This window comes from Pocillopora verrucosa, chromosome 12 (assembly GCF_036669915.1).
Source record: "Pocillopora verrucosa isolate sample1 chromosome 12, ASM3666991v2, whole genome shotgun sequence".
Taxonomy (NCBI): Eukaryota; Metazoa; Cnidaria; class Anthozoa; order Scleractinia; family Pocilloporidae; genus Pocillopora; species Pocillopora verrucosa.
In genome coordinates this window covers 13,729,340-13,742,589 of record NC_089323.1, presented here as the reverse complement: position 1 = coordinate 13,742,589, position 13,250 = coordinate 13,729,340, and the positions used below count along the sequence as shown (strand labels likewise).

Sequence of the window (13,250 nt, the reverse complement as noted above, 5' to 3'; positions counted from 1 at the left end):
CGTTAAGAGTTCAAAAGCTGACGTTCCGAGCGTTAACCCTTCATCAAAGCAATCGCTCTGTTACACTCTCCCACCGACTCTGCACCACAGTTTCTCTAGAAACTTACCATGTCATTCATGCATCCTAAATCATATCGGTAGTAACTCCTTAATGGAACAGCCTGACAGCTTAAAAGTATTCCTTGTCGCAAACTGTGTATCTTCTGAATTAACCGCAGCACGAATAAAATGCTTTCAATCAGCCAGGATGCTGGTGCAAGCAAGAGATTATGAGCTGCGCAAGCAAGAGATTATGATTTGCAATTTACAATCTCTTGGCGCAAGCTACAAAAGCATCACACTATCGACTGCATTCAACTTCTGATCGTTTACATTATGGACCATGCCAGGCAAGCGAGCAAAATTTTTCCAAAGCTATTTTGTTCGAGATACATCCATGAGGCCGCAGGAAATCGCTTCGTCTTCGTCACCTCTCATCCAGGTAAGGAAAGTCCTGAAAATAACTGGAGCCGTCTCTCACCATATGGTCCGCTAAATTCCAAAGTTTATTCGAATTAAAATCTTCCCTTTCTATTTGAACCAAGAGATATAATAAATACCTTTATATTATGAGCGCGCTACTAATGATCTAACTGAATAATATGCCCATTCGGGGTTGTCATTATTTTCGTGGCTTTCAAACATGTAACTGCTCGATTTATGTTGGAGTTTTAAAAAAGCTCTTTTAACCTTAAGCCATCGTCAGTTACATGCGTCTTTCACACTTGGGCCATAAATTCGAGATGAAAATCCTGTCCGTAACTTAACAGGACCTTTAACTCGGTTATGTGAGTATCATTAAACACTGGCACACAAGTAAACCTAAAATAGTCAGTCGAAAAACCTCTCATAACTTGTATGATCCATTAAAAACTCCATTAATCAAAACTATAACAAAATTCTCGAACGCGATTGGTTATCACCGGCCAGATTTGAGCACCAATAGGACAGAGTACGCGTCATACTTGTAATTGATCAGTGTAATAGGACAACTAAAGGATAGCTTAATACGTCATACTGAGTAAGTGGACAAAACCCGTCATGTACGCACGCCGTTGCCTCGCATTTCGCCGAGTTAACTGTTGTTTTTGTTATGAAAACGTATAACTAATGTCTGGTTTCTTTCACAAATGCTGTCATAGTTTTGATTCATTGGTTACAGGACTTCGTTTAATGAACAACTCTGATTCTTGCTTCGCGGTCGTAGGATTTTGTTAATCACTCGTATGATTACAGACCAAATTAGACCCCTCTCGGACCTATTACCATCATTAATCAGTAGCATTTACAAATTCAACCACCTCCTACCCCTCCCTGCGTACTAATAGTTCGCCTTCCACCCCTCCCTCAGTGAAAAGTCTGCCTCTCACCCCTCCCTGAGTACCAATAAAACTACATCCCACCTTCTCCTCAATAAAATGGTTCAAAAAAATAATAAAAAAAAAATTGGTCCAAAAGAAGGGTCCAAAAAGTGGTCCAATAAAAATGGTCCAAAAAGTAGTCCAATAGTCCAGGGGTCCAATGGTGTATTTTTCCTAACGGTCTTAATGCACAAAGAACATGCGCTGTAAATCTGCAACAGTCTCGTGACCTTGTCGGAGTAATGGAATTCATTAAAACGCAGCGTTCTTCTCACACGTCATGGGTTAAACCTGTTTCACCTTGCGAAGTTATGGAAACGTTTCGTGGTTTACATCGGGATGAACGTATGTCTATGCACTTTACACTCCAAGGTGAGAATCAACTACTTGTTGCTAAATAGATCAATCGTGATCAAGATGTCGACGCCTGAAAATAAATTATATAAATGTTTTGAACGGCCGCACTGAAATGAGTTATGAAATGAGAATACTTGGGGGAAACCAAGAAAATGCAGACTTCGCGCGAGGACCACGTTCTTATTTCCTCGCTTCTGCTCTTTCTTTCTTTTCGTTTCGTTTCTCTACACTCACGGAAATGGGAATTCCTCTTCCTTCCGATGCGTACAACGTAAACTTCCAAGGCTGAGTTCTCTCGAACATGATGTTGATTTTGCATAGATGTCATAGCGTTCTCCATCGCAATCGTTGGGACTATCCGAGAAATTAGGGATGGCTCGAGCAAATCACGAATCCTGCCAGGAGTGGCTGTTGTAGAGAGCACTATGAAATTAACATCGAGTTCCAGTTTTTATCAAAGCAGACGAGTCAGAAAAAAACTGTCGCGAATTTCAACATACTACATTGTGCTGTATGGTGATACTGAAGTTTCACAGCTTAGCGCAGTGTTATACCTGTTAATGATAGTTTCTTGTCCAAAGTTGAATGTTAAATATATATCGTACGCAGATTCGCATAGGTTTCATTTGCTAGTACTTACGGGTTTATGCTAACTTAAGTGGTTGTGTGTTTTCTGGAGCCCATAAATGCAATATATATATTTTCTGGTTGAAATTGTCTTCCTTTCCAAATTTGATCCTGGAGCAAGAGTCGATGAAGCATATTTTAGATATTTTCTTGGAAAATTGTTACAAAATTGTAAGGTAAGATTTCAGCATAGCCTCATGCTTTGTTATTTCTTGGATAAAGAAAAACACGGAAATAAGGGATTGTCTTTGACACAACAGCTTTGTACCACAAAGCTTATATGTATGTTTAAGTGGCTTTGGTAAGTTGAATCTTCCACAATATACGAAAACATTTGGGTGAAAACATGGATTATTACAGAATAGTTAAGGAAGTGTCTATCTCTGCTCGATTTAGGTAATTTAAAAGAGAAGCACCGCATTTACCGTGTATAAGTCGCGAACTAGTGTACAACTCAACCCCCCCATTTTTTAAGGTCAAATATCGGATGTTTCATCAATTCTGGTTAAAGTAAAGGTCAGATCGATAGAAATTTCCAAAAAGTTAATCTCCTATATCTGAGAGCGTATTGAAAACACGGTGAATTAAATAAAAATTGCGGAGCAAAACGTAACCGTGTGTTATGAAGTTTAAACAAGTACTTGTTTATATTACCACGATTTAACATACACGAGCGCTTCGATTTACTAGAGAAATATTTAAGCATATTTTGTAAATCGCATTGAAAATGAAATCTTCTTGCATTTAACTAACTTTTTTATCGCAATGTTGAATTTGAAAGGAGATTTAGTAAGCAGAAGGAACACCGAAGAGCTTCGAAGGATCGCGCGTAAGAAACGATTACGCGCGAGACAACAGCATTTGCCAGGTCACTAAGCTACTGTAATCGTTCGATGTAAACGAGAGTTCAGCACCGTAAACAGCTGCGGATCTGTAAGGGAAAGTGTCTGCTCTACAGATCACTAGACAAAATAGAAATCAGTTCTAGTAGCATTGTGGTTAAGCCATTTAAAATTTATCATTTGAAACTTCGTTGACGAAGAAAGCGCTGAAAACTAACGAAACTCGAACACAATAAGAACTGATTCAGGCTAATTTCTTGGATTTCTTGGGTCAGGTCTTTGTGTATGACTCGTGTATAAGTCGAGGATGACTTTTTGGGCTGATTTTTTGGTCATAAAAGGTCGACTTATACACGAGTAAATACGTTATCATGTATCTTTAAGTGCAATATTTCCCTGAAAGAAAAATAAAGTCTGCTTCAGAGTGAATAGTTTGGAGGGTTTTTTAAATTAATATGAAGTACTTCTACATGGAAATTCAGGTTATCGATAATTTACTCAAAGATCAAATCAGAAATTAAAACGGACAAGTTTCTAAAAAACTGTGTCAGTGGCAAAGGGGGAATGCTTGAAACATCAACCTCATCAACTCAGGTGATTAAACCAAATTGACTTGTAATTAAAAAATTGATCAGCTGAAGCTTAATTTTTCTTACTTATCAATTAAATTCTTTTTCTAACAGGTTGAACAGTGCCATGGTAATAATTGACTGCAAATGCATATGTGACAGCACATGAATGCGAGAAAAAGCCTAAAATTGTTGCTTCAAAGGGTTTCTGGATTTGGTGGACAACTCTTCAAGCTTGATAAAAATACATCTGATCAGTGCTCTACTGAAAGGTGCAGCACCACAGCTCTTTTCATGTAGAAGCATTTGAAGGTGAGAGAGATAATATGGGTCTTTCTTACTTGTGGCTCATATTTTGTTCATTTCCTTGCATTTTTGGACTGTCTCAATACATGCAAATAATGTTGTGGTACAAATATTTTAGACTAGTTTGCATTGTGTTTCATCCTTTTTTCTAGATAACAGTATTAATAGTGATTCTGAAACAAACAATAATGCAAATATACCTATACCTAAAGGAAGCTAAACTCTTTTCAATCTGAATCCCATTTATTTGCTACAAAACATACAATGCAAATTGAGTTACCAAAGGTATGGAAGTAGTCACAAGGGCAACTGTTCAAAAAAATTAAATTAAGTCTGTGGATGCATTTTCAGTGGTGTGAATTTTTTTCGTTTGATGACAAATGGTAACTTAAGAGTTAAACCTCTGGGTGGGCTGGGTTGTTCAAAGCTGGTTTAAAGTAACCCAGGATAAGTGTGAAATTTGATTTCATATTTGAAAGCTTGAAATGGAAATTAAATGCATAATTCTTTAATTGTATAATTGCAGTTTCAGGTAAATCTACATTGGGTTACTGTACATCGAACTTTTTTTGTACAGCAGTGCATAAACCCCTTCACTCTCAAGATCTTAATATGAACAATTATCTGTGCCATTCATATTTGAAAGCTCGAGGAGAAAGTTAAATGTATAATTTTTTTGTTTAAAAAAAGGCAATTGTTTACAAAGGAATAATGAAACCCAGATTGAAATTTAACCTTGGGTTAGCATACTGATTGGCCTTTGAACGAGTGGGCCCTGATCTTAAAGACCATTCAATGCTAGAGAACATTTTAAAGTTCATTTTGATGTTAAGGATGCAGGTGCATTTTCTTATTAATGGTTAGGAAAATTGTCTTTGTTAAGAAGAAGGAAATAATTTTTATTAATCAATGTCTTTGGAAACCATGGTCAACAATGGCATTGCTAAGTGGAGGATGGATGCCTGAGACCTTATAATATTGAGGCTGGTGTTTTTTCTGGCTATTCATGTCTCGAGTGCTGGCTACTTTTGTCAGACAAAACCACAGAAAATGATTCTTTTTTTTTGTAAGACAATTTCAAGCATAGCTTGAATTTGTGCTCAATTTGGAAGCACTGGCTACTTTGCAATTTTAGCTGACTACTTCAAAATCTGTGGAGACATTGTAGCCGGCTCCTAGATGGAGACTGCTCCCATGGCTGGCAAATTCTGGCAACCCAGCCATGAGCCCCCATGTGGGAAAGGGAAACAGGCACCTGTCACACTGAATAAACAGTGGAAAGAGGGAATAAAGGAGTGGGTAAAACTGCCTGGATGATGAGCTGTCACTCCAAATAATTAACACAGAAAGTTCATGCTTAAAGCACATGCAAGAATGCCTCAAATGAAGAGCACATGGACTTTTGATGGCTGCACATATGCAAAAAATCACTGACTACTAGAAACACTGATGCTCTTTCTTGTTATTGACTCTGTTAAACTGCATTTAACTGCATTTAGTGAAGTACTCATTATGTACAGTATACATACAGAGTTACAGAGAGCTATGCAATATTTGTTTCAGGAACAATCCTTTTAAACAACTAATGGAAAAATCAAGTGGTGCAGGCTCCTTCACCAGACGTGTTGTGTTGCTGAAGGACAGTGATTGTGTTAAGCACAATGGCAAAATAATCATGCCAACAACCATAGACATGGCAAAAATTAAAAAGCCACACACTGGACAGTATAACAAAAAAGTTCTATTTTCTAAAAGTATGTCAGAGGAAGTGGTGAGGCAAACACTCCAGAAAGCATTTCCTTTGTTCAACCTAACTGGAAGGTAATGATAAACAATTTTTTTATTATTTTATTTTTTAACTGTTAATTCAGTTGTTGTTTCAGCGGGACATACACTGATAACTGAATTCAATTATGACTGATTAGTGGTTGACCTGTTTAAATTGTTGAAGGAAATTCTTTGATTTGATTAATTTCTTATTATACATATACTGTAGTAATTGATGTGGTACTGGATGTTAAAATTCTTTGAGACGAGAAAATTTAATGTGGTTGAGATTAGTGAATGTCTAATTTTTTACTTGAGACAACAAATTTTTTCAAGTCAGTAAAACCAAAAGTTATATGTTTAAAAATTTACGAAAGTAATAGTGATCTTAGTTTGTAGTTAAACATAATTTATTTTGCACTGTGTCATCAGGAGTCCAGTAGGAGAATATGGATCATTGCTTTTAAATTGATATGCATTTTTTAATATATGGCTAGGTTTTATTGCGCATCCTTTGGCCAGGGAAGTACAGCTTTTATTTTTCATGGAAACCCTCGTGTTTGGGATGGAAAAATGCTTAAAAAAACAGTGAGGGGTAATTCAGTTCTTTACATTCTGTTGGAGGATGATCAGGTATGTTCATGTTATCTCACACAATGTATTATGCCTGCAGTTTGTATGAAAGCCATGAATTACACAGGCTCAAAAGGGTTTTTGTGGTAGGATAAATTATGAAAAAAAATTTTATGTATCTCTATAGTTATATATTAACTGGTCACTGAGTTTTAGAGGGTCTTTCAGCACTACTGTACTGTTGCCATGGCAACAGATGACAGACACTCTCAATAAATTGCCCAGCAATAGTTTTATACAGATGCTAAAACATTTCCCTGATGATAGGATCAACAGTCCTGATATCTTTAACTATTAGGAAACTTGCAATTAATTGTGGAAAACCACTTGGAGCACTCTTAAGCTTAACTGTAAGACATTTAGCCAAACAAGATGCCTTTTTATTTTCTCATTCATTCACTGAATTTGAATATTGTTGATCACAGATAATGGTTTTTAGAAATTGTGAACTTAAATTTCTTTTTTTTCGGTTCTTCTGAGCCTCATTTAGCTAACAATTTTAATTTGGTGTCTAAAATATCCCTAAAAATAAATTCATGATTGCTTTACTTTTACATAACTGGCTTGTTTATTACCAATTGGCTCTTCTATTTTGTAAAGCAGAGAGATTTAAAAAACAGTGCTTATATGGTTAATAGCACTTAAATACCTACATGTGCAGAGAAAAACCATTGAAAAGTGCTGTCTGTATACTTCATGCATGCACCACTTACTCTGACCAATAAAACTATTTACAGCACAATTAATACACTACAAAAGTAATAAAGTAATGTTAGGAATAATGACATACAGTAGTTGCTATCCTACCACACTCCTGCATATACATGTATGCTGGTGTGTTGCTGCAAAAAATGGTGTTTTAATTTTCAATTTGCTGCCCATTCTATGTTACTGTAAGTATGTACCTCTTAACTACCTGAGCTCGCATGAGGTTGAGGAACTCTAGCTTTTTGAGCCATTGAATAAAAGGGGCGAAGCCTTGCTTAAGTCAGCAAATTCACTTTTCATTTTCCAGGCACAATTCATTTTGTATTTTGGAATCGTAACATTGTTCACTCAAAGGCTCTCTTCATCGCTTTTTACATATAGGCTTAAATGTCCATTGCTTTCCAGTTTCAAGTATCCTTCCAGTTTACTTTTTAAAGTTTACTTTTCATTAAGATAACATGAATGTCTATTTCAATCAGTATGGAAAGAAAAAAAAAACTTGAAATCTCAAAACTTCTGGCCAAGAAACTGGATGTGAACTTTGCAGTTAATGGTGTAGAAAAAAGTTTCAATCTCGAGGCATTCATTTGCTGGCATCATGCATATATGCATGCTCATTAACATTTATTGTTGAAGCAAAATTGCTCATGCAATTTCATTTGCTGTGTCATAGAGCACATTATTTTCACAACTAGCTTGGAAGTAGTGTCTGTGCAGATATCCAATTATTTCCTATGTGCAGTAATCTATTTTGTCAGAATTCACAAGGCAAATCATTATAGTAATTGTATTAAGATTAAAAAGCAACATTATAAAATTAATGTATGATTTAATTTTATTTGCATTTCAGATACCACAAGGATCACCATTTAAAACTAATGATGTTACCATCAGCTCAGTACCAGGTAGGAAATTTCTAGTTTATCAGGAGGTGATCTTTGTATCAGAAAAACATAGTTTGCAGGTTCTATACGTCTATGAAATTGAAAAATTTCCTTTTCCTTGGTTGTCTTTTATTTAGTGGCTTTGTCAAACATGAATCAACCTATCTTGAGTGATACAAGTGCAACAGTCATAGTTCAGAATACTTTGAAACCCCCGAATGACAATCCAATACAAGAAGGCAACATTTTTAATGAGCCATTGGCAGCCAGCACAAATTGTAATCTGATAAATTCGCAATGCATAGCAGATGCAGGTAGGTCAAAGTCAGGTTACATGAGACCCATATAAAGAGTAGCATACATATAATGGTTGGTTAGATCAAGCAATGAAAATTTCTTTTGCAGATATTATACATGTACATGACTGTATTATATAGAGAAACATTTCTGTCAGTCTCTTTGTAGATTAATTGCCATAAAATTGGGATAAATGGGAATTTAGCTGTGGACATTCCAGTAGAGGCCTGCACTGGACTCAGTGGCAAGAGGTCCAGGTTTCAAGACTGGGCAGAGTTAATGTGTTATGTTTTTTGGCAAGACACTAGACTCTCACAGTACCTCTCTCCATGCACCCAGGAGTACAAAACAAATGGGTACTGGTGAACTGTTAGGAATGAGCCTGATAAAATGCTGGGGGTAATGTTGTGATGGACCAACAGCCCATCTAGGGGGGAATTTTAATACTACTTGCCACTTCGTGCAGTAAGGAACTGAGATAACCCCTGGCTGGATGGGCTTAACTAGGCTTGAGTACAGGCCATTCCAGTTCTACAGGTTATTCTTGTCTACTGTTTCCAGTTTGAATTCTGGAATTTGGAGCAAGGATGAAATCGTGCATGGAAATATACTTCAGTTGGTAGACCAACACAATCTTAGACTGTACATAGAAAAGCTGTTTTATAATATCCTGTAACAACAGCAAAAATCTTAGACATCAGGGTTATTGAAGTTCTGCAATTTGAGGGGAAACTGTTTCATAGTTGATTTATTTGGTTTGGAAAATAATTAGTGAGGCACAACAGCATGTCCACCAGAGAACTTGACAATTTTTATTTTCCATGCTCTTGCTGCAGTGGCTTTGCAACAATCGAACCAACCTACATGTACCTGAACCCTTTCACTCCCAAGATCTTAATATGAATAATTCTCTGTGCCATTCCCCATATGCCCCCTATAATTCTAGTTCTGATAATTTGTGTGAAATCAAGCAATACCTGCTCATTGATGATTTCTTTCCTCTAGTTGCCTTTCTGTTTGAATATTTATGAATGTTGTAAGGAGAAATTCCTTGTTGGTCACTCCTGGGAGTGAAAGAAAGGGTTAAGTTTTTTTGATCAAACAAGAATATCATTCATTATCCAGATAAATATTATCTTGCTGTAGATCATTTAGCAAGATTTATTTTAATATATAAACACACACCATTTACATAACATATATAGCTGAGAACTTCTTCAACATTGAATTCCAGACTGCATTGAATTACAGACCACATTACTAGAACTTTAAGAGAACTTTATTTCAGTTTTTTGATGAAAGTGTTATATTCTTGCCACATATTTGGGTCAAATGTTAGTGGTTATTATGTCCATCAACTATGAACTTGCCAACTTTTCTTGCCCGTGTTTTCTTTTTACTTAGTGGCTCAGTCAAACTTGAGCCAACCTACTTTGAGTGATACAAGTACAACAATCATGGTCCAGAATACTTTGCAACCTTGGAATGCCTTCCCAAGTCAAGAATGTAACTTCTTTCTAGGGCCATCTACAGCCAAGGTTGATATGATAAAGTCAGAAGGTAAAATAGAATGGGGTTTCATCTCTCATTATATGTATATGTGATACTTTATATGTAATACAATTAGTAAATCAACAAAAAGTGTTTTTGTAGACCTGTTATCGTGTAGATAAATGTGTCTCAAAATTAGTTTTATCATGCATAAAGATCCACTCTTAATGATAGAATGTATGATTAATATAGTAATGGCTGTTTTTACCCTGTTACAACACCTTGAACTTAAGAATATTTCTCATGCAGGAACTTCAGAAATCCAGAATTATCAAGTCCCTTTTCAAGGCACCTTATTGAATTCCTCTGAGGTAATATTTTACTCAATGAATGAAGAGATGAATGAGGTAAATTTATCTTTTAAAGTAATGATAGAGACTTATTTAGAGGAGACTTAGCATTTTTGTAGGGAAAAGAGGAGCATTGAAGGGAGCATTTGAGTGGAGAAGCAAAGGCATTTTGGAAAAAAGCCTAAAAGGTTTTTTTTTATAGTGTTGAATGTAAAGAATCAAATTAGAAGGCTATAGCATTTAAATTAAAAGTGTTTTTTTATCATCTAAGTATGGCAAGCTGGCTGTTGTAAATGTTGACCAGTATTTTCATGCCTATCATTACATGGCTTTACATAATTGTTTCTCGTGGATTAATTTATTTTGTTTGAATTCACAAGGCAAATCGTTATTGTATTAAGATTAAAGTGCTTTATTATAAATGTAATATTTGTTTTCTTTGCATTTCAGATGCCACAAGAATCAGCGCATGGAACCAATAATGCTACCAACAGCTCAGCACCAGGCAAGAAATTTGTAATTTATTAGGAGGTGAACTTTGTATCACAAAAACATAGTTTGGTCCTATATACATCAATGAAATTGACAATTTTCTTTCCCTTATCTTTTTAAGAGGACTTTATTTCAGTTTTTTGTTAAAGTGAAAAATCCACTATTAATAGTAGACTAATACAATGTACATAGATTAATGGCTGTTTTTACCCTGTAACAACAGCTAAAACTTGTTTAGCCCTTATTCTATAAGATATTTGAGTTAAGGTAATTAATTTTTATGTCAACCTCAGAGAAATGTAGTATGAAAATATAAACAAATTGTGGAAACTAATCATAATTAGGTCAAAAACGTTTTGATTCATTTTAAATTTTTATTCCTACTTGATGATTCTTTACATTTAATTTTTGTTTAAATGTAAAAACAAACTTGTGAATATGCTTTGAAAAGCATTTTTTGTTGTCATAAATTATGTTATGCTTATAGTAAGCTGTAACTAAAAACGTGCTCGTTATAACTCGAGGTGTTTGTATTTAGTTCTAGAAACTTTTCTTATTGCGTTGGAATATACATGTGTATGTGGAGAAATGTTAAATGTTAAACATAACTGCAGCTGCAGGTACATGTAGATCAAAATGGGGCTACAACTCCCATTATAAACATTGGTGTATGCATGTCTTAGAATGGTAGATCAACAAAACAAGATGTTTTTGTGGTTATGTTATTGTGAAGATAAACTTAAAATAATTCTTTTCCATGATTTTAATGCAGTGGCTTCTTCAAACATGAACCAACCAACCTCAAGTGAATCAAGTGAAATATTCATGGATCAGAGTAACATGTATCTCTTGAATGACTCTCCAATGGTGGACTTCAGTGCTCTTCTGGACATAGAGGTACCATAGATTTTACGTTAAAAATGATTACCTTGTCATTTCATCATCAACCTTGTCATTTAATTACATGTAGCAACCATTTATTACATCCATATTGGAAAATTCAGCTGCTCACTGAATTCAGGATTTTGTAGTCTGTATAAATATTTTATTGATATTAATCGAACTTTTAAACGCTACAGATTTTTGGTTGGTTGCAAAAAACATTTTAACAGTTTTGTTGATGTTGTTTCTGTCTCACACGAACTCATTATACGTAATGCTTGTTCAGGTGGCTTTCTGTCATTTGCATGTTATAATGCTTTAATTGTAGGGGAATTTTTTTATGGAGATCAACCATAATGAGGTTATTCTACTGCTAAATCCCATACATTTACTAGCTATGTCAATGATGCACACTATTTTCACAACCAGCTTTTAAGTATATCCAATAATTTAATTTGTGGATTAATTTATTTAGTTGCAATTCACAAGGTAAATCATTATCGTATTAAGATTCAAAAGCAGCATTACACATGTATTATTTGTTTCCTTTGTGTTTTTAGATGCTACAAGAATCAGCACACGAAACCAATAATGCTACCATCAGCTCAGCACCAGGTAAGAAATTTGTACAATAGTTTATCAGGAGGTGAAGTTTGTATCAGAAAAAGATAGTTTGGTCCTATATACATCAATGAAATCATGGATTCTTACTGCACACTTGGGTCATGGCAGAAATTATAAATAGTTTATGCCCACAAAAAAACTTAAAATAATTCTTTCCCATGATTTTGATGCAGCGGCTTTGCAGAATATGGACCAACTAACCTCGAGGGAATCAAGCGCAACATTCACGGATCAGAATAACATGGATCCCTGGAATGACTCTCCAACGTCAGAGTACATTGCTTGTATAGACAGAGTGCTATCCACCCCAGGTTTTACGGAATCACAAAACGCAGCCCCTGCAGGTAGATCTGAATCTCAAGTTTTTCTTTTTTGTTATTTAAGATATATACATTGATTTTAGTATTGCTCGGCAATTTATCAGATAAATTATTAGTTTGTGTTAGCCTAGTGTATGGTGTTGCTCAGCATTATTTTTCTCTCTAGCTCATTTGTAGAAAATCGCACTGTTGATTCTTAAAGTTCTTGGTTCGCCTCCTCACGAAGGACTTAGATGTTACCTTCGTCTAATGCCCATTAAAAACGTTTTCAAATATTTTCTTTGAAGAACACTAGTGTACATATATTTTTTACCTTAAGCAGGTGGTGGTCTAAACCTGGAAACAGCGTTGGATCAATCAATGGAAGTAAGATCTTCTCATCTCTTAGCAAGCCAAAAATTAGAATGTGATTGCTTGATTAAAAAGGTTACCTTGTCAAAAATTATCAATCATTTATTACATCCATTTTGACGTAGAAATATTCAGCCGCTTAAACACGGGAATTAGTAGTCTGTACAAATATTTTATTGATCCAGTACTGAGCTGGTTTGTAGAATGTTGTTTTTCATTGTCGTGGAATTTGATTGGTTAATTTAAACATTAGCCTTGAAATCTGATTTTTTGTTTTGTTTAAGAGTCGTTATCTCATAGACTGTAAAAAAGGATGCGATGTAGAGCACAAAATGGTGGGATTCCTCAAT

General features: G+C 35.3%; 2 protein-coding genes across 3 annotated transcripts in view; one reads left to right on the top strand and one right to left on the bottom strand.

Moving 5' to 3' along the window:
- LOC131770356 (tetratricopeptide repeat protein 39B) overlaps positions 1–13,250 on the bottom strand; it is a 67,158-nt gene that overhangs the window by 28,576 nt on the left and 25,332 nt on the right. The window lies entirely within an intron of this gene.
- The window catches only part of LOC131793142 (uncharacterized), a 22,565-nt gene continuing 10,959 nt past the window's right edge, over positions 1,645–13,250 (top strand). The window contains exons 1-13 of one of the 2 annotated variants that reach the window (XM_066159115.1): positions 1,645–1,772; positions 3,910–4,107; positions 5,665–5,922; positions 6,366–6,501; positions 8,060–8,114; positions 8,231–8,407; positions 9,795–9,950; positions 10,191–10,252; positions 10,682–10,736; positions 11,496–11,620; positions 12,166–12,220; positions 12,403–12,573; positions 12,872–12,915. In XM_066159115.1, coding sequence (XP_066015212.1) covers positions 5,687–5,922; positions 6,366–6,501; positions 8,060–8,114; positions 8,231–8,407; positions 9,795–9,950; positions 10,191–10,252; positions 10,682–10,736; positions 11,496–11,620; positions 12,166–12,220; positions 12,403–12,573; positions 12,872–12,915 — 1,272 coding nt within the window. In that variant the 5' untranslated portion in view covers positions 1,645–1,772; positions 3,910–4,107; positions 5,665–5,686. Of the gene's footprint in view, positions 1,773–3,909; positions 4,108–5,664; positions 5,923–6,365; positions 6,502–8,059; positions 8,115–8,230; positions 8,408–9,794; positions 9,951–10,190; positions 10,253–10,681; positions 10,737–11,495; positions 11,621–12,165; positions 12,221–12,402; positions 12,574–12,868; positions 12,916–13,250 lie in introns of both variants that reach the window. The other variant, XM_066159114.1, reaches the window with a different exon arrangement.